This window comes from Cebus imitator, unplaced genomic scaffold, assembly GCF_001604975.1.
Source record: "Cebus imitator isolate Cc_AM_T3 unplaced genomic scaffold, Cebus_imitator-1.0 Scaffold88, whole genome shotgun sequence".
Taxonomy (NCBI): Eukaryota; Metazoa; Chordata; class Mammalia; order Primates; family Cebidae; genus Cebus; species Cebus imitator.
This window is the reverse complement of record NW_016107403.1, coordinates 5,907,881-5,930,234: the sequence shown is the minus strand read 5'-3', so window position 1 is coordinate 5,930,234 and position 22,354 is coordinate 5,907,881. Positions and strand designations below refer to the sequence as shown.

Here is a 22,354-nt window from a genome sequence, read left to right as displayed (position 1 = left end):
CGCTCTCAGTGAGTTTACAGATTTTGGAGAGTCAGAATAATGACAAGGCCAATATCTTGCAGCTTTGGTGAGAATAAACACAAGACACCAATGAAGTGTACAGGAAGATGGACCAATCTAATGGGGGTGGAGGGAAGCTTCCTGGAGGAATAACATGGTTTGTGGGAGTGGGTGTGGGGATGTCAGTGAGAGGCAGAGCATTCCAGGAAAGGAACGGCATATTCAAAGGCCTGTAGATGAGAAATGATGCATTCCCCAGGGAAATCAGAAGTTCAGGGCTGGAAGTTCAGAGTCATATCAGGAAGTCCCTACAAGCAAGGCACTTCAAGAAACTTGAGCTCCATCCTAAAGGCAAAGGGAAAACACTGAGTTTGCATGAAGAGCAACAGAGTTGAGTCAGAGGTGGGCTTTAAGGGATTATTAGGGGTATGGTAGACAATGAGGTAAAGGGGTAAGGATTTGGGGCAAGGAGGCCATCACAGCACCCAGAGGAAGAACTGAAGGACTTAAGGAAATGGCCCTGGGATGGAGACACGTGAGCAGAAGAGACAGATGACAGGGAGGCAGACATGCGAGGATCTAGAGAGGGGACTATATGAACACGAGCCTCCTTGTTTTTCATTAATAGAGCGATTTATTATTCCCCCCAACTTCATTGAGGTAAAACTGACAAATAAAATTGTCTCTATTTATGATGTTTTGATATATGTATACATTGTGAAATGATTAAATCAAGCTAATTAACATATTACCTCACATACTTGATAATTTTTATGTGTGTGGTGAGTACATTTTAACTTTACTCTCTTAGCAAATTACAAGTAAACAATGTAATTTTATAAGCTGTAGTCACTGTGCTGTACATTAGATCACCAGAACACATTCATCTTGTAACTGAAAGTTTGTACCCTTGACCAGCATCTCCCTATTTCCCCAGCTCCTCAGCCTCTGGCAACCATTGTTCTACTTTCTGCTTCCATAAGTTTGGCTTTTGTAGATTCGGCACAGGATATAAATTAGATCATACAATATTTGCCTTTCTGTGCCTGGTTTATTTCACTTAGTATAACATCCTCTGGTACATTTATGTTGTAGATGACAGGATTTCTTTTTTTTTTTTAAGGCAGAATAATATTCCATTGTATATGTACACCACATTTTCTTTATTCATTCATTCACTGATAGACACTCAGGTTGATTCCATATTTTGGCTATTGCGAATAATGCTGCATTGAGCATGAGAGTAAGGATATCTCTTCAATAGTGATTTCATTTCCTTTGGACATATATGCAGATGTGGGATTGCTGGATGATATGGTAATTCTTATTTTTATGTTTTAGAGGAATCTCATTGTTTTCCACATGGCTTTATTAATTTATATTCCCACTAACAATTTAGAAGGGCTCCCTTTCTTCCACATCCTTGCCAATACTTATCTTTTGTTTTTTAATAACAGCCATTCTAACAGGTGTGAGGTAATATCTCATTGTGGACTTAATTTGCATTTACCTGATGTTAGTGATGTTGAACATTTTTTCATATGCCTTTTGACCAGTTGTGTGTCTTCTTTTGAGAAATATCTGTTTGCATCCTTTGCTCATTAAAAAACTGTGGTATTTGCTTTCTTGCTCTTGAGTTGTTAGAGTTCCTTATGTTTTGGATATTAACCCCTTATCAAATATATGCTTTACAAAGAACTTCCTGAAGCCCAGAAGCTTTTTGTGCAATACCATTTGTCTACCTTTGCTTTTGTTGGGTGTGCTTTTAGGGTTATATCAAAAAAGTCATTGCCCAGACAAATGTCAAGAAGTTTTTTTTTTTATGTTTTCTTCTAGTAGATTTATAACTTCAGGTCTTACATTTAAGTCTTTAGCCAATTTTGAATTATTTTGCACATGCAGTGTTAGCTAAGGGATCAAATAAATTCTTCTGCATGTGGATATACTATTTTCCCAATACCACTTATTGAAGAGACTGTTCTTTCTCCATTGTGTGTTCTTGTCACCTTCATTAAAAATCAATTGACCATAAATGTGTGGGTTTATTTCTGGGATCTTTATTTTGTTCCCTGGGTTTGTATGTCTGTTTTTACACCAGTACCATGCTGTTTTAATTACTATAGCTTAGTAGTATATTTGGAAGTTTGGTATTTGATACCCCACCTTTGTTCTTTTTGCTCAGGATTGCTTCGGCCTTTTGGAATATTTTGTGTTTCCAAATGAATTTAGAATTCTTGTTCCAAATTTCTGTGAAAAATGCCATTGGAATTTCAAATAAGGATTACATTGAGGATTGCATTGAAGACTCTATAGATTGCTTTGAATAGTGTAGACATTTTAACAATATTAATTATTCCAATCCATGAACATGGAATATTTTCATTTTCAATTTTCTGCATCTTTTGTGTGTGTGTGTGTGTGTGTGTGTGTGACTCAGGGCCTCACTCTGTCACCCATGCTGGAGTGCAGTGGCATGATCATGGCTCATTGTAGCCTCAATCTCCCTGAGTTCAGGTGATCTTCTCACCTCAGACTCCCAACTGGCTAGGACTACAGTCACATGTAACAACACCTGGATAATTTTTAAATTTTTTTTGTAGATACAGAATTTCTTCATGCTTCACAAACTGGCTTCAAACTCCCAGGCTCAAGTGATCTGCCCACTTTGGCCTTGCAAAGTGCTGGGATTATAGGTGTGAGCCACTGCGCCTGGCCTCATCTATGTTTTATAATTTTCAATGCACAGATCTTTCACCTCTGTGGTTAAATTTATTCCTAAGTAGTTTTTAGTTTAATATAAATGAGATTGTTTCCTTGATTTCTTTTTCAGGTAGTTCATTATGAGTGTATAGAGGTGCTACTGACTTTTGTATGTTGATTTTTGTATTCTCTAACTTTACTGTATTCATTTATTAGTTGTAACAGGTTTTTGGTAGAGTCTTTAATGCTTTCTGTATATAATATCATGTTATCTGCAGAGAAAATTTTACTTCTTTTTCAGTTTCAATATCTTTATTTCCTTTTCTTGCATAATTGCTCTGGGTAGGACTTCCAGTACTATGTTGAACAGAAGTAGCAAGAGGGGGCATCCTTGTTTGATTTCTGATCTTAGAGGAAAAGCTTTTAGTTTTTCACCATTGATTATGATATTAGCTGTAGCCTTGTCATACATGGCCTTTATTGTGATAAGGTACAGAAATCTCCTTTTTCTACTTTGTTTTCTTGCTATCTAAATAAGTAATCCAGAAGGGCAAGGGCAGGCTGAGAAAGACAGGGGACAAAGGACAGCCAGATCTTCCTTTCTTGGTTCTGTGATGCTAGTAACATGACAGAGGGTGAAATGGCCTCAGAGTTTGTTTGTTGGTTTTATTTGTTTAACTAAACCCTATTCTTAACCTCTTGACCCACCCTCAACCCATTCTTTTGTTAGAAACCTACTAACTTGGGAGGATCCAAGATGGCCAAATAGGAACAGCTCCAGAGTGCAGTTCCCAGCAAGAACAACACAGAGGGTGAGTGCCCACCATATTTCCAAACAAATTTTCACTGCCCACAGACCAGGAGATTCGTGCACCAAAAAGCGCCACGAGTTTTCAGCATGGCGGTTTCAGCCGGGGCTGGGCTGGCATACAGAAACTCACACAAATCTGGGTGGCCATTGCAATTTGTTCCTGGAACACCTGGGAGACAGAGTTGCCCATTCAACTGAAAGGAGGGGCAGAGACAGGGAGCCAGGCGATCTGGCTTGGCGGGTACCACCCCCACAAAACAAGCAATCTGAAACACTGTACTGAGAGTTTCGCAGCAAGTGCAGCTGGACCCAGGACGGTCCAGATCCGCGGAGGGAAGGGCGACCACCACTACCGAGGCAGTCTGCTAATACCTAGGCAGTTTACACAGCAGCTGGGCAGAGCCTGCGGCAGCTCAGCAACACCTCTGCTGGCAGACTGTTACTAGACTACAGGTATTGATTGACTTACGACCTATGCAACTTATGACCATAATCGCTAGCCACGACTGCTCCGCGTCTGGCAGTGTAGACGTTGCCCAGCTGGGCGTACGACAGTGCGGACCAGCTTCTGGCAGCACTACCATCTCCGTGTGCACCATTTCAATTGTACATATAGCTACTCAACTAACAACCAAATCGTGTTACGACCAGTCTGCCGGTCCCAATCGTGGTCGTAAGTTGAGCACTAGCTGTATTTGTTGTGGGTCAGGGCACCTGTGAAAAAAGGCAGCAGCATGACAGGAACTTATAAATAAAGCTGACCTTCCTAGGACAGCACACCTGGGAAAAGAGGCGGTTATGAGTTCTGCTGCAGCAGACTTAAAAGTACCTGCCCAGCAGCTCTGTACGGAACAGTGGAGCTTCCAGCACAGCACTTGAGCTCCTATAAGGGACAGACTGTCTCCTCAAGCAGCTCCCTGAACCCTGTATACCCAAAAGAGACACCTCAAAAAGGAGAGCTCAGGCTGACATCTGGCAGGTACCTTCTGGGATGAAGATAACAGCAGAAGAAACTGGCAGCAACCCTTAACTGTTCTGCAGCCCCTGTGGGTGATCCCCAGGCAAGCAGGATCTGGAGTGGACCTCCAGCAGTCCTGCAGCAGAGGGTCCTGACTGTTAGAAGGAAAACTAAGAAACAGAAAGAAAGAACTTCATCATCAACAAAAAGGACATCTACTCAGAGACCCCATCTGAGTCACCAACTACAAAGACCACAGGTAGATTAAGCCACTAAGATGGGAAGAATCCAGTGCAAAAAGGATAAAAACACCAAAAACCAGAATGCCTCTCCTCCACCAAAGGATCACAACTCCTCACCAGCTAGGGATCAAAGATGGATGGGTTGACAGAAACAGGCTTCAGAAGGTGGGTAATAAACTTCTCAGAGCTAAAAGAACATGTGCTAACCCAATGCAAAGAAACTAGGCACTTAGAAAAAAGGTTAGATGAGATGCTAACTAGAATAAACAGCTTAGAGAAGAATATAAACGACTTGATGGAGCTGAAAAGCACAGCACGAGAACTTCGCAAAACATACACAAGTTTCAGTACCCGAATCAACTAAGCAAAAGAAAGGATATCAGAGATTGAAGAACAATTCAATGAAATAAAATGAGAAGGCAAGAATAGAGAAAAAAGAGTGAAAAGAAATGAACAAAGCCTCCAAGAAATATTGGATTATGTGAAAAGACCTAATCTACATTTGATAGGTGTACCTGAATGTGACGGAGAGAATGAATCCAAGTTGGAAAACACTCTTCGGGATAGTATCTAGAAGAACTTCCCCAACCTAGCAAGTCAGGCCACCATTCAAGTCCAGGAAATACAGAGAACACCACAAAGATATTCCTCAAGAAGAGCAACCCCAAGGCACATAATCATCAGATTCACCAGGGTTGGAATGAAGGAAAAAATGCTAAGGGCTGCCAGAGAGAAAAATCAGGTTACTCACAAAGGGAAGCCCATCAGACTCACAGCGGATCTCTCAGCAGAAACTCTACAAGCCAGAATAGAGTGGGGGCCAATATTCAACATCCTTAAACAAAAGAACTTTCAACCTAGAATTTTATATCCACCCAAATTAAGCTTCATAAGTGAAGGAGAAATAAAATCCTTTATTGACAAGCAATTGCTGAGAGATTTTGTCACCACTAGGCCTGCCTTACAAGAGCTCCTGAAAGAAGCACTAAACGAGGAAAGGAACAACCAGTACCAGCCACTCCAAAAGCATATCAAATGGTAAAGACCATCAACACAATTTAAAAAAAAACGTTAACTAATGGGCAAAATATCCAGCTAGCATCAAAATGGCAGGATCAAATTCACACATAAAAATATTAACCTTAAAGGTAAATGGGCTAGGCCGGGCGCGGTGGCTCAAGCCTGTAATCCCAGCACTTTGGGAGGCCGAGGCGGGTGGATCACGAGGTCAAGAGATCGAGACCATCCTGGTCAACATGGTGAAACCCCGTCTCTACTAAAAATACAAAAAATTAGCTGGGCATGGTGGCGTGTGTCTGTAATCCCAGCTACTTAGGAGGCTGAGGCAGGAGAATTGCCTGAACCCACGAGGCGGAGGTAGCGGTGAGCCGAGATCGCGCCATTGCACTCCAGCCTGCGTAACAAGAGCGAAACTCCGTCTCAAAAAAAAAAAAAAAAAAAAAAAAAAAAAATGTAAATGGGCTAAATGCCCCAATCAAAAGACACAGACTGGCAAATTGGATAAAAAGTCAAGACCCATCAGTGTGCTGTATTCAGGAAGCCCATCTCACGTGCAAGGACACACATAGGCTCAAAATAAAGGGATGGAGGAAGATTTATTAAGCAAATGGAGAGCAAAAAAAGCAGGAGTTGCAATCCTAGTCTCTGATAAGTTGGACTTTAAACCAGCAAAGATCAAAAGCGACAAAGAAGGGTGTTAAATAATGGTAAAAGGATCAATGCATCAAGAAGAGCTAATGATCCTAAATATATATGTACCTAATACAGGAGCACCCAGGTACATAAAGCAAGTTCTTAATGACCTGCAAAGAGACTTAGACTCCCACACAATAATAGTGGGAGACTTTAACATTCCACTGTCAGTGTTAGACAGATCAATGAGACAGAAAATTAACAAGGATATCCAGGACTTGAACTCAGATCTGGACCAAGTGGACCTAATAGACATCTACAGAAATCTTCACCACAAATCCACAGAATATACATTCTTCTTAGCGTCACATTGCACCTACTGTAAAATCAACTACATAATTGGAAGTAAATCGCTCCTTAGCAAATGCAAAAGAATGGAGATCATTACAAATAGTCTCTCAGACCACAGGGCAATCAAATTAGAACTCAGAATTTAGAAACTAACTCAGAACCACATAGCTTCATGGAAACTGAACAACTGGCTCCTGAATGTTGATTGGATAAACGATGGAATGAAGGCAGAAAAAAAGATGTTCCTTGAAACCATTGAGAACGAAGACACAATGTACCAGAATCTCTGGGACACGTTTAAAGCCATGTCTAGAGGGAAATTTATAGCAATAAATGCCCACATGAGAAGCGAGGAAAGATCTAAAATCGATGCCCTATTGTCAAAATTGAAAGAGCTAGAGGAGCAAGACCAAAAAAACTCCAAAGCTAGCAAAAGACAAGAAATAACTAACATCAGAGCAGAACTGAAGGAGATAGAGACACAAAAAACCCTTCAAAAAAATCAATAAATCGAGGAGCTGGTTTTTTGAAAAGATCAACAAAATAGACCGCTAGCCACATTAATAAAAAGGAAAAGGGAGAAGAACCAAATAGATGCAATAAAAAACAATAAAGGGGATATCACCATTGATTCCGCAGAAATACAAACTACAATCGTGATTACTACAAACAACTCTATGCGCGTAAACCAGTAAACCTGGAAGAAATGGATAAGTTCCTGGACATTTGCACCCTCCCAAGCCTAAACCAGGAAGAAGCTGAAACCTTGAATAGACCAATAACAAGGGCTGAAGTTGAGGCAGCAATTAATAGCCTACCAACCAAAAAAAGTCCAGGGCCAGATGCATTCACAGCCAAATTCTACCAGACATACAAAGAGGAGCTGGTACCATACCTTCAGTATTCCAAACAATCCAAAAAGAGGGAATCCTTCCCAAATCATTTTATGAGACCAACATCATCGTGATACCAAATCCTGGCAGAGACTCAACAAGAAAAGAAAACTTCAGGCCAATATCCATGATGAACATAGATGCAAAAATCTTCAATAAAATACTGGCAAACCGATTGCACCAGCACATCAAAAAGCTTATCCATCATGATCAAGTAAGCTTCATTCCAGGGATGCAAGGCTGGTTCAACATATGCAAGTCTATAAATGTAATCCACCACATAAACAGAACCAAAGACAAAAACCACATGATTATCTCCATAGATGCAGAGAAGGCCTTAGACAAAATTCAACAGCATTTTATGCTAAAAACTCTCAATAAACTAGGTATAGAAGGAACATATCTCAAAACAGTAAAAGCTATTTACAACAAACCTACAGCCAATATCATACTGAATGGGCAAAAACTGGAAGCATTCCCTTTGAAATCTGGCACTAGACAAGGATGCCCTCTCTCACCACTCCTATTCAATATGGTATTGGAAGTTCTAGCCAGAGCAATTAGGCAAGAAAAAAGAAATGGTATCCAATTAGGAAAAGAGGAAGTCAGATTGTCTCTATTTGCAGATGACATGATTGTATATTTAGAAGACCCTATCATCTCAACCCAAAATCTCCTAAAAGTGATAAGCAACTTCAGCAAAGTCTCAGGTTACAAAATCAATGTGCAGAAATCACAAGCATTTCTATACACCAATAACAGACTAACAGAGAGCCAAATCATGAGCAAACTCCCATTCACAATTGCTACAAAGAGAATAAAATACCTAGGAATACAACTACAAGGGATGTAAAGGACTTCTTCAAGGAGAGCTATAAACCACTGCTCAAGGAAATAACAGAGGAAACAAAGAGATGGAGAAACATTCCATGCTCATGGTTAGGAAGAATCAATATTGTGAAAATGGCCATGCTGCCCAAAGTAATTTATAGATTCAGTGCTATACCCAACAAGCTACCAATGACCTTCTTCACAGAACTGGAAAAAACCACCCTAAACTTCATATGGAACCAAAAGAGAGCCTGCGTAGCCAAGACAATCCTAAGCAAAAAGAACAAAGCAGGAGGCATCGTGCTACCTGATTTCAAACTATACTACAAGGCTACAGTAATCAAAACAGCATGGTATTGGTACCAAAACAGAGAGATAGACCAATGGAACAGAACAGAGGCCCTGGAGACAATGCCACACATCTGCAACCATCTGATTTTTGACAAACCTGACAAAAACAAGCAGTGGGGAAAGGATTCCCTGTTTAATAAATGGTGCTGGGAAAACTGGCTAGCAGTGTGCAGAAAGCAGAAACTAGACCCCTTCATGACATCTTACACTAAAATTAACTCCAGATGGATTAAAGACTTAAGCATAAGACCTAACACCATAAAAACCCTAGAAGAAAACCTAGGCAAAACCATTCAGGGAGGGGAGCATCACACACTGGGGTCTGCTGTGGGGGGGCCAAGGGAGGGGCAGCAGGGGAGTGGGGAGGTCGGGGAGGGATAACATGGGGAGAAATGTCAGATGTAGGTGACGGGGGGATGGAGGCAGCAAACCACATTGCCATATGTGTACCTATGCAACAGTCTTGCATGATCTGCACATGTACCCCAGAACCTAAAGTACAATTAAAAAAAAAAAAAGAAACCTACCAACTTGTATGTTAGAATGAAAAGAGAGGTAGCCTCCCAAAGGGGCAAGGTGGAAATGAAGGACCTTGTTTTTTCAAGGTGACTGTTCCCCGTGTGCTAGCCAAACTTTTGTTTGCTAAAGCAAGCCAGGCATATAGAGCAATTGCAGAGGCAGTGTTGGGATGCTTGACCCTTGGACATTGCCCAGTCTCTGAGGACAACAGCAATAGTTGGGGGAGGCCTCCTGGTCCAGGTACCTAGAAGTTCCTCAGGGCTTCTCATGGCCATCTGACAGGTGCCAGGAAATAGTGCCACTGGTTCCTGAGAGTGCCTTTTATCACCTATCCAAAGTGAAGAGAGAGCATTGTTTGTGGCCTTATCTTTGGCTCCAGGAGAGAGTAGCCTACCTGAGAGACAAGGAACTTTGACAGAGCTGCCCCTAGGTCTCTGGCGCCATGTTACATGGATTGGGTGATTAATAGCTCAAACACAGAAATTTGGAGGAAGCTCTGAGAAGATGAGTGACTTGCCAAAATTGGCAAGTTGATGGTGGAGTCAGGACTAGAACCCACACCTCCCTTTGACTCCTGGTCCAGTACACCTTCCACCATGCCTGGAGCCCCCTTGTCTTCCCATCTGTATTACCTTCTTCTCCTCCAGTCCCCTATTCTGCCGGGTATACTTCCTCCGAACAGACCTTGAACACTCTGACTATATTATGGGTTGAATTATGTACCCCCAAATTTATATGTTGAAGTCCTAAGCCCCTGTATCATAGAATGTGACCTTATTTGGAAATAGGCTCATGGCAGATATAGTTAAGTTAGGATGAGCTCATACTGGAGTAGGGTGTGCCTCTAATCCAATATGACTGATGTCATTATAAACAGGGAAAATGTGCAGACAGACACAAATACAGGGAGAATGCCATGTGAAGATGAAGGCAGCAATCAGGGTTATACATCTGTAGGCCAAAGAACACCAAAAATTACCAGCAAACCACCAGAAGCTAGGAGAGAGACGTGGAACACATTCCTCCCTTGCTGCCCCTCAAAGAACCCACCCTCCTGACACTGATTTTGGACTTCTGGTCTCCAGAAGGTGGAGAGAATAGGTTTCGTTGTTCTAAGCCACCCAGATTGTAATGTTTTGTTACAGCAGCCCTGGCAAACTAACAGACTGTGAGAAAGGCCTCTGTGTTCCTTCCTGGCAGTGGTTTCACAAGGATCCATAGGATCACTCTACCTGACAAGGGCGTGGCGCAGTGGGGCCAAGCTTAATGGAAGATTACCCTTGGGCTCGGTCCTAAACCCTTCAGCACTTGCCTGCTTTTAGTTGACCTGCTACTCCTCAAGGGCCTATCCAATATTGCATTCTCTGGCGTTAATGGATTCTTTAAAAAAGAATTATCTCTAGGCCGGGCACAGTGGCCCATGCCTGTAATTCTAGCACTTTGGGAGGCCGAGGCAGGTGGATCACAAGATCAGGTGTTTGAGAGCAGCTTGGCCAATATGGTGAAAGCCTGCCTCTACTAAAAATACAAAAGTCAGCTGAGCATGGTGGCGTATGCCTGTAGCCCTAGCTACTCGGGAGGCTGAGGCAGAAGAATTGCTTGAACCTGGGAGGCGGAGGTTGCAGTGAGCCAAGACTGTGCCACTGCATGTCAGCCTGGGTGACAGAGCAAGACTCTGTCTCAAAAAAAAAAAAAAAAAAAAAGAATCACCTCTAAAAATTATGAGTTGCCAATGCCACAGGTAAAGCTATTATTTTTTTTTTGCGAAATTAACAAACATGAATATCCTTAAATTTAGAATCTGCAAATATGCTGTATCTGAAATATGTGCTAATTGCTGAGGAATACACAAAAGATAGGGGTGTGTGCGTAATACGTAGTATATAGAAACATATATGTAATACATATACAGTATTTGCTTTGCATAAAAACATACACATGTGCATCCTGAGTTTGATCTTTGCTTAACATTCTTACTTAAAACATCTCTTCAGACCGGGGGCGGTGGCTCACGCCTGTAATCCCAGTACTTTGGGAGGCAGAGGCGGGTGGATCACGAGGTCAAGAGATCGAGACCATCCTGGTCAACATGGTGAAACCCTGTCTCTACTAAAAATACAAAAAAAAAAATTACCTGGGCATGGTGGCGTGTGCCTGTAATCTCAGCTACTCAGGAGGCTGAGGCAGGAGAATTGCCTGAACCCAGGAGGCAGAGGTTGTGGGGAGCCGAGATCGCGCCATTGCACTCCAGCCTGGGTAACAAGAGCGAAACTCTGTCTCAAAAAAAAAAAAAAAAAACTCTTCAAAATGTTTACTATAAAAAGATACACTGTATTGTTTATACGCCCTGTCTTGGTTTAAAACTTTTCTTGGCTGGATTCTTTGGACCTTAGGAAAATATTAAAAGGGTATCCAGATACACATATAAAAGTACTCACCAAGGAACATTTCAATAACAGATGCCTTCATAGTGAGAACAACAGTCCTCATAAATATCAGAATGACACCCTGGAGAGAAAGAAACAATAACATCATCATATTTCAGCCGGGGGTTCTGATTTGGATGCACAAAGCGTGTGGGGATGGGCTGTATCACTTTGCATTGCCCTCTGGAATCAGGATTCCAGGCTACAGATTTCGATAAGCAGCACGTAGAGATGGCAGTGGCTGGCCATGCTGGTACCCGGAGATGCTATTCTCAGTTAGAAAACCCATTGTGGCCACCAGCCTCCAGTTCTTCAAATATTTAATGTTTACTTAGAACTGAAGAGGAAATAACTACAATTTTGAGAATATGTCCAAGTAGTCTTCTAATTAGGATGAAAACCACATTTATGGCATTCAGAAAACATATTTAAATTGCAATGATTAATACTTCATTATTCATTCAATAAATATTTATTAAACTCCTATTATATGGCTACATTTTGTTAGAAAGTGCTAATCATTGAATTAAAAAACAGTTCTCACTCTTTAAAGGCTTACAGTTTAATATAGGTGGAAAAACACAAGTGGACACAAATAATCATGTTTAATTGTATAAGAGAGTGTTAAGTCCTCATAAGAGAGTGTAAGGGGAAATTTACAGAGCAGTGATTCTCAAACTTTGCTGCATATTATTTAATAGTATCGCCTGGGAGTTAAAAAAATCCTGATGCCAAGGCTGTACTCCAGATCAATTGAATAAGACTCTGTTGGATTGGGGTCTAGTTATTAAATTTTTAACCACTTCTCAAGTAATTCCAAGTTTGAGAACCAGTGGTTTTGAGTTGGGCTTCTTAAATTTTATTGTGTCTATTCATCCTCTGGGGCTGTTGTTAAAGTACAGGTTCTAATCCAGTAGGTGGGGTAATGCCGGAGATTCCCCAAGGGCCAGGAATTTTACAAGGAGAGAGATTATACCATGGGAAAAGAGAAAGCCTCATAGAGATGGTGGCAACTGGGTCAACTTTGAAGAATGAACAGACTTTGAACATTCAGAAATAGGAGAGAAGTGTCTCCAAGTTGGGGGGAACAGCACAGCAGAGACCCAGACATGGAGAGTGCAATAGATATGAAAATGCTGGTGATCTATCCTTTCCTGTCCTTCCCTTAAGACTATGAGGAAACGGTCAGAGGTTTACTCATACTACTATTAATTGAGTATATTCTGTGCATTCTGTATTATTTTGAATCCACACAATAAGTCAGCATGGGAAGTTTTATGATCTTCATTGAACAGATGAGGAAACTAAGACTTAGAGAAGTTAAATGTCATAACTGTGGTGCAAGGTGGTGAATAGGATTAGAATGGAGGTAAAAGTGGGTGGGAGGAATCTGTCCTGGGCACAGGCAATAAGGGATAAGTTTGTAGGGAACTGAAAGACTTAAAGTTGGTCTACTTTTTATTATCGGTATGAGCTAGCAATTTTAAATAATGTCAGTGGTAGTAAAACACTCCTTCCCTCTGGGCAGACAGCTTCCACGATATCCCCCCTCCCTCCAGTGCCACTGTTGTGTGGCCTAAAGCTGGCAGTCATAACTCTACCCTCTGCTATGTTCAGTGATGTACTGGTTTTAAAAAAAGATAGAAATAAAAGCCCTGATTTGCAGAGCTTGTCAATTTCTGTGGTAGCAAATCCTCCTACCATGGCTGATTTTGAAGCCACCAAAGTGACATCACTGAATGGAGATCTAGAAAGAGATAAGCACAATCTGGTACTAGCTAGACCCAGTATAAGCTTATATCCAATATTTGATAGACTGCTATGCATCTTTTTAAATAAAAAGCAATTATTAGATTATGGGTTGAGATAGTAAACAAGTACTCAATGCAATTAACTTGAAGTTGTTTAGTATATGAAAGCTTTATTACAAACAATTAAATTAGGCAGCAAGAGTAACCCCAAACAGAATTGATCACTTTGTTAATTTCCAACAATTGCAATGTGTTACATTTCACAATTAAGGTAGTTGGCTGTCTTTAGCTTCAAAATAAAAACAAAATCATATATACAACCTGTTTGGCAATTTGATATTTAAATAGCCAGATTATATTTTGGAAATAATGTGATAACTGGTACTTTTTTTTGTTTTTTATTATTTTGAGAAACTCCAGAACAATATCTTTAAGCCTCAGTGTTTAACTTTCCTATTGGATAAGTGCAGTATGCCAAGGTGCCCTATTGGACCCACCTGTTCAGCCCATTAATTGGCTGTTACCACTCAACATTGCAGATTTCATCTGAGTTATCCTTGACTTCTCTTTCTTTTTCTCATACACTCCACATGCTCTCCACCAGCCAACCCTGTTGCGCTACATTCATAGTCTATCCAGAAACTGACCATTTCTCAGCATCTTTAGCATTGCCATTTGTGCCAGGCTCTACCGTGTGCCACGTAGATTATTACAATTACCCTCATAACTGGGCTGTTCCCTTCTTCCTTTGTCTTCTGCAGTCCACAGAGCAGCCAGCATGATCCTATTCAAAGTAAATCAGTTCTTGGTATTTCTCAGCTGACCCTCTACAGTGGCTCCCCCTCTTACTCAGAAGAAAAGCAGAAGTCTTTACAAGTAGCTTAAGACCCTACTTGAGGCTGGGCGCAGTGGCTCAAGCCTGTAATCCCAGGCTTGATTTTGGGAGGCCGAGGCGGGTGGATCTCGAGGTCAAGAGATCGAGACCATCCTGGTCAACATGGTGAAACCCCATCTCTACTAAAACTACAAAAAATTAGCTGGGCATGGTGGCGCGTGCCTGTTAATCCCAGCTACTCAGGAGGCTGAGGCAGGAGAATTGCCTGAACCCAGGAGGCGGAGGTTGTGGTGAGCCGAGATCGCGCCATTGCACTCCAGCCTGGGTAACATGAGTGAAACTCCGTCTCAAAAAAAAAAAAAAAAAAGACCCTACTTGATTTGGCCCCCAGTGACCCTTCTGATCAAATTTCTCACTGTTCCTCAATTAGTAATCTTCAGCCACACTGGCCTCTTGGCTGTTTCTGGAACACCTGTTACCTCAGGGTCTCTGGACTATTGTACTACTTTTTCCTCTGGCTGGAGGCCATTCCTCCAGATAAGCACACGACTTACTCCCTCATTTCTTTCAAATCTTTGCTTAAATGTTACCTCTCATGAGACATTCCCTAATCATCCAATTTAAAATCACAGTCCCCCTCCTACCTCACCCACCATCAATGGATATATCCTATCCCTTTCCTACTGTCTTTTTCTCCTTTGACTTACCACTTTCTGATATACTTTATATGTTATTTATTTTATTTTATTTTTTTATAGTGTTCCCCACGATAATGCAAGCTCCACAAGGGCAGGGATTTTTATTTAATTTTTTAGGTGTTCAGTAAATATGTGTTGAATCAACGTGTAAGTAATGAGGGCTCTCCATTTTCCCTAGGAAATTTAAAAAGGAAAAAACAAAACGAAAACAAATGGAAGACTATCTTATGAATATATTAGAAACTACTGAATTATATGTTTTATGTTTGTTTATTTATCTATTTTTTGAGATGGAATCTTGCTCTGTTGCCCAGGCTGGAGTGCAGTGGTGTGATCTCAGCTCACTGCAACCTCCGCATCTTGAGTTCAAGCAATTCTCTGCCTCAGCCACCTGAGTATCTGGGATTACAGGTGCCAGCCACCACACCTGGCTAATTTTTGTATTTTTAGTAGTGATGGGGTTTCATTATCTTGGCCAGACTGGTTTTGAAATTTGACCTCATGATCCATTCACCTCGGCCTCCCAAAGTGCTGGGATTACAGGTGTGAGCCACCACGGCTAGCAGAATCCCTTATACACTTTAAATGGCATATTTTATGGTATGTGAATTAGATCTCAATAAAAATTAATAGAGCAGTATTGACATTATTGATATTGGTAATCAAAAAACCCAAAGGGAAGGTGGAGAGCAGAGCAAAGTGCTCTCAGATCTGTTCTACAACTTTAGAGTCATGATGGACATGACCTTCAGAAGCTGGAATGAATGGATAAAAACCACTGGGAATCCAGGAGATGCTGTAATCCCTGGAAAGATCTCACCCAAGTGTTGGCCTATTAATAATGGAAGCTGACCAGAATCATTCTAGTTTCTTAGAATAATTGAAGCTTCTTTCTCACCACTGATTCACAAATTTATGGATTGTGCCATGAGATATAACATAAAGAATCCCAAATATGTACTTCTGCTGAGGCAAACGAAGCCTAGTTGTGAAGGAAGAGTATACATTAGTGTAAGTAGATTAGCACAGAAAATTTAATAAGATCTCTTTCTGCCCAGAGTTAGCAGAGAGCAAGTTGGTAATAAATAATAATATAGCTTTCTATTTATATAGTTTTTCACAGTGTTTTAAATAAAGCAACGTCCTGTGCTAGAGTTGTCTATTTTTTTCACTGTTCAGTTTCTTGAGCCTGGAATAGTGTTTGTGGTGGGCACAACAATACATGTTTGTTGAGAAAATGAGTAAATAAAAACTTGTTCTTCACAGTAATCTTGTGTGAAATGTGGAGTATGCATAATTCCCACTTTAAAGATAAGAAAACTGAGGTCTGCAGTGGGTAAGTGACCTATCCAAGGTCACATATCCAAAGTCAAGCCTGGGGTTCATGGCTCCTGATCCTGTACCCCTCTTTCCACCCCTTGTATATAAGATGATCTGCAGATTGCACCTTGTTAAGATTGAAAAAGCAAAATGGACTTTTCTTAAATCTCTGCATCAAAATGCTTGAGATTTGCAGATAAGGGGCAATTTACTCCTCAGTTAAAGATGTATGAGAAGAATGTATTTTGCCAAAGGTGGAGGAAGAATAAAAAGGCAAAGAAAGAGAAGAGTAATTTAAACAGGGAAAGCAAAGACCACAGCAAGAAGAAGCAGGAAAAGACACTTAATAATGTACAGCACTAGTGACCAGGCAGTGTAAAGATTAAAGGAAGTTCATTGGGAATTGAATGTAACAATGCATGCAAAAGCAACTTGGAGAAAGAATGACTAAAATTAAAAAGACTCATACTATGAAGTGTTGGTGAGGATGTGGAGGACTGCAGTTATTGCTAACAGGAATGTAAAATGGTACAACTACTTTGGAAAATAGTTTGGCAGTATCTTGAAAAGTTAAAAAGCTAAATATATTCCCACTATATATTGCAACCATTCCACTCCTAGGCATTTTTCCAAGAAGAATGAAAGTGTATGTCCATACAATGACTTCCGCGTGTACATTTTTAACAGCTTTATTTCTCGTAGCTCCAAACTGGGAATGATGCAAAATCTATCAACAGATAAATGGATAAACACATTGTGGTTTATCCATACAATGAAATACTACTCAGCAATAAAAAGGAATGAACTATTGATACATAAAACAGCATGATTGAATCTCAAAATAATTATGTTAAGTGAAAGCAGCCAGACAGAAAAGAGTACGTTCTGTTCAATTTTACATTCATATCATTAACATTCCATCTAGAAGTAACAAAGAGCACATCAGTGGTATCCAGGAGCCTGGGGAGTAGGAGTGGAGAGTCTTGGAGAGATAAGAACAGAAGTAAAAGAAGACAAAGGAACACATGAAGAATTTGGGGATGGATATGTTCATTATCTTGATGTGGTCATGATTTCACAGTATTCATATGCCAGAGCTTATCAGACTCTGTACTTTAAATGTATATATTCTTCATGCCTAGAGAGTGAAAGGACCCAATATCAGTGGTTGTGTCAGGGAAAAAAAAAACTGGGTAAGTGGTGATGATCAGAGAGGAGAAGGAGTCTTACCATTTTGTTCTATTTAAATCTTTACCCTGTGCATATATGTTAATAAATCCAATATTAGTAAAATATAAAAACAAAATAATAAAAAAACTCTTGAAATTGAAAGGGACACTTAAGAGGTATTGTTGTTATGACTTCCACCACCAAATGTAGCAGTGATTCAATTAACATAAACCAGATAGAGTCCGCAAAGCTTCCTAATATGTGGTGTGTTAGGATGACTTAACATATGCAGACAATGTTGATATAAAATGGGAAGCTGCAGCAATCTCCTAACGCTCTCTTGCTCCTTGCTCCAGGTCCCTCTTTCTTTCAGTTGGAAATGATCAGCTTCCTAAAGCACAGGTCTGAATGTGCATTCATCTGTTCAGAATTTTTCTTCCTAGTCCACTCATTCTCTACAGAATAAAGCTCAAATTCCTTAGTGAGGCATTACAAACTCTTCATGAAATGGCCTGCCTTCCCTTTCAACACCATCTCACTGTAATTCTCCTGAGTAATCCTCTCCTTTGACTCCAGCACACCTGGGCTTTGGTCTTTTCTCCACACTCTGCATGCCAGTACCTTGGCTCACATTCACATTATTGTTCTATCTGGACTATTTTACCAGCCCTCACCACAAACCTATCCATCTTTCAAGCTTCAGCTCCTGAGTTACCTCTTCTAGATAAATCACCTTGATTTCCTAAACCCAAAATTCATCTTTCATGCATCCATTAATCATTCAAAAAAAGTGTGTGTACTATGTGCCAGGCAGAGAGAAACAAGATGCAGATCCTGGCATCAAGTTACTTTGAGTCTTCTTGTGGGAGTTGGGCATCATAACTAACATTTACTGAGCATATACTAAGTGTCAGTAATATATTAATTCATTTAATCTTCACAACAACCACATGAGGTAGAGACTATTTCTTGCCTTCATTTTAGAGGTAACGAATTGGAAGCATGCAGAGGTTGTGGGCTAGAAAGAAGAGGAGCTGGGTTCAAACCAGGCATTCCAAGTCTAGAAGCTCTGCATTTCTCCCCTGGCCATAGCTGTTTCATAGTATGTGCACTTGCTCCATCTTCATTCTAATTTAATGATCTGAGTTGGCATCTATATTGTTTTATTTATTTGTTTGTTTGTTTGAGATGGAATGTCACTCTGTCACCCAGGCTGGAGTGCAGTGATGCAATCTTGGCTCACTGCAGCCTCCACCTCCCAGGTTCAAGCAATTCTCCTGCCTCAGCCTCCCAAGTAGCTGAGATTACAGGCGTCCGCTACCATACCTGGCTAATTTTTCTATTTTTAGTACAGATGAGGTTTCGCCATGTTGGCCATGCTTATCTCAAACTTCTGACTTCAGGTGATCTGTTCGCCTCAGCCTCCCAAAGTGCTGGGATTACAGGCATGAGCCACTTCACCTGGCCCGATACTGTTTTAAAGCTTTCCAAGTGACTCTACTGTGCAGACAGCATTGAGAACCTTTGCTACTGGGGGTGCAGTGATGGGAAAAGGGCAGATGGGCACACAGGCCTGGGGTGCGGGGATTGGAAGGGGCTTGAATTTATTTAATTGGCAGGTTGGAAAACAATGAATGAGTGAACAGGAAAGGATAGGACACAGGGACAGAGGAGCTTCAGGAACTGGGAGTTGCTCAGCCAGGCTGGGAGAGCAATCAGACTGTCCGAAAAGGATCAGGGGGCCATGTCAGCCTTGCATGTCATGCCTAAAGAATGTGGAATTGATCCTTTAGGCAACAGGGAGACATGGAAGGCTTAAAAATTATTTTTGCATTCATCATTTTTAATAAGTCCTCTAGAGGCTTACTTGAGCCACTCGCTTGGAAAAAAAATCTGCCCTAGTGGACATGCAGGATTTATGTAATGTCGGTGTTTGTATGATGTACAATGCTGCATGGAGGAGCACCCAACCATACTCCTTGTCCATGAGGTAGAAAGAGCCAGTATCCATCTGGAAACATTTACTAGTTATAAGAGGCATGTGCTGTGTTTCCAAAATGCCAAAAATCCCTTGAGGACAGACATCTCTGAATGGGGAGAGGCCACATCTGCAGCCTTGCTTTCTTCATCTCTGCCTGACTGTAAAGCCTCCTCTACTTGTCAGTGGATGTGGGTTGATCTGTTGAGGATGGCAAAAGGAAGCTGGCTCTTGGTGGGGGGTGGGGAGGTCCTTTACAATGTAATGGTGGCCTTCATCTGTACATAAACGTTTATAGAGATGTATTCCTCTGGCTGAGGCCTGAAACACTGTGTTTCCTGTTACCATGACGCTAGCGGCCACCTTGAGGTCATCATTACAATCCCCTAGGATTCTGTGAGAAAGAGAGAGAGAGTGCCAGAGAGAACAGTGGTTTTTCTTTTCTTCTCTTCCCAATTCTTGTTTACTTCATTCTTTTTTATCCTAAAGAAATTCTGGCAGAAAATGTGAGCCAAATAGTTATGGAAGGCAGGGGAAATTTTGTCTTTTTTCAGTATGTTGGCTTCTAAGGATGCACAAAGTTATTGAAGATGTGCTCTGAGTCAGACTACGTGGACTGGATGGACACTGTTGGTGGCCTACATAGAGCATCTGTTTCCCCCTTCCTTCTTCCTAACAGAATCTGAATTTGGTAAAGGAAATCAGATAGCCCGACCACTGAAAGGAAGCAGGTTCCATCCACAGCTCCCAGGCAGATCCCCATTCAGAACCTAAGGCAAGGATGGTTAGACGCCCCCACCTCTTGCTGGTGATTGCTCCAGGCTTGGGCCCAGGCACTTGCCAGGTGATCATACTAGTTACTAGTCTAGGTGGGTTGTATCCTGAGTTGTAACAGACAGAATGTAAGGACTTAAAGCCTTTGTTTTTGGAGAGAGGGCGCCTCTCTTGTTGGAAATGAACAAGGGAACAGTTTGTTGTGGGTCTGCTGGCTGCCAACTTGTGACCATGAGAAAAGTCCAGCTGAGGAAACTGCTAATTCAAGGGGAGGAGGGAAGCTAGGCAAATCACAGAGAAATGAGTCAAAGCTATGATTTGTCTTGTGCCTGAGGGCTGGGCCTGCCTCTGGACTGTCTGTTATGTGAGCTAATACATTTCCCTTTCGCTTGGCTAGCAGCTGAAAGATTACTCCTAACTGCTACCTAATTCACAGTGGTTGTTCGTATACTGGTTTTAACTAGAGAAGACTGTAATAATAGGGGTTTATACCAGAGTCTGCAGAGGGTTTTCTCACTAAACTGTTTTCTCACTTAAACCACCTAAGAGCCCCTTGAGGAGGTGAAACGGACATTATAATTCCCATAATTCAGAGCAGGGAAGTGACTTGGCCAACCTCACACAGCCCAGATTTCCAACTTAATATTTCTACCATGCCAACTTCTCACATGGTTGTCACTGTAAGTTTCAAATGATTCCATGATTTCTTATATAATACTATAATAAAATAAAAATGCCACTCTTCATTTGCATAGTACTTTTCATTTTCCAAAGCCTGCTTACATCTACAACTTAAGCAGCTCAATTATTATTGTCAGATGCAGAGATGACAGTCACTGAAATATATATGACTCAGCTGGTCAAAAGCTTATGATCTAGCAAAAAAAGATAACTGAAGCCAATCGAGATCTCCCTTGGGATTTTGGAATCAAGATTCTGAAAGCCTTAGAAGCTGTGAGTTTGCACAAGCTGCAGGCCATGTGGGGCCCTAGATAAGATGTATAAGAGGAGGGCAGAGAGAGATGGAGGGGACAAGTATGTGGCCCTCGGAGGAGCAGGGGAGCAGATCCCTTCATTTCTGGCCACTTTCCAGGTCCCATTTCCAGGCTGAAGGAGGTCCAGCTGGACTCTGACTCCTGTGCATGACATTGATGTTTTTGGGTCTTTGACTTAAGTCAGTTGAAGTTGGTTTCTGTTTCCTGCAGCTTTGATTAAAACCCTTTTCATATTTATTGCTCTAGTTATGTCCTGTTTCCCTAAAATGATTCAGAATAAAATGAAAACACTTAAAATGAAAAGGACATATGTGCTTATCTTTTGGTAGCATCAAAGCAGAGGGTCCCCAGAGAGGCTATCCCCAACCCTGAAGCCAAGCTCTGGGAAGAAGGGTGGCAAGAAATCCCGTGAGCTGTCGCAGCCACTGAGAAAGTCTGGGATGCTCAGGAAAAAAAAAAAAAATGGAAGTGAGAGACCTTGAAACCATGCTGCCAGAATGTTGCTGTAGAGTTTCCTCATAATTTATGACAGTAGTTCACAGAGGTGATTTGGTCCCGCAGGAGACCTATAACCGTGTTTCGTTTGAAGACTTTTGGGGTTGTCACAACTTTGACGGGACAGCAGGATGCTGCTGGCATCTAGTGGGTACAGGCCAGAGTAGAGACACTGCTGACCATCCTGCAATGCCCAGGACAGCCTCAACAACAAAGAAGTGCTCAGCCCCACAGGTAAATAGTGCCAGGGCTGAGAAACTGATTTATGAGAATATTTATTTCTCGATGTATTTATGAGAACGTTATGCTTACTGAGATTCCAATCTCTAGAAACTTCCCATAAAAATTTTATGTACTGGCCGGGTGCGGTGGCTCACGCCTGTAATCCCAGCAATTTGGGAGGCCGAGGAGGGTAGATCACGAGGTCAGGAGATCGAGACCATCCTGGCCAACATAGTGAAACCCTGTCTCTACTAAAATACAAAAAATTAGCCAGGGATGGTGGTGGTGGGCATCTACAGTCCCAGCTACTCAGGAGGCTAAGGCAGGGGAATTGCCTGAACCCAGGAAGCAGAGGTTGCAGTGAGCTGAGATCGCACCACT

The 22,354-nt window shown here is 41.4% G+C and overlaps 1 protein-coding gene across 3 annotated transcripts in view; it reads right to left on the bottom strand.

The window, feature by feature from the left end:
• Window positions 1–22,354, bottom strand: part of VIT (vitrin) — a 121,693-nt gene that overhangs the window by 89,716 nt on the left and 9,623 nt on the right. For all 3 annotated transcript variants that reach the window (XM_037740753.1, XM_017534884.2, XM_037740754.1), the window contains exon 2: window positions 11,748–11,817. In XM_037740753.1, the coding sequence (XP_037596681.1) occupies window positions 11,748–11,799 (52 nt within the window). In that variant the 5' untranslated portion in view covers window positions 11,800–11,817. The remainder of the gene's footprint in view (window positions 1–11,747; window positions 11,818–22,354) is intronic.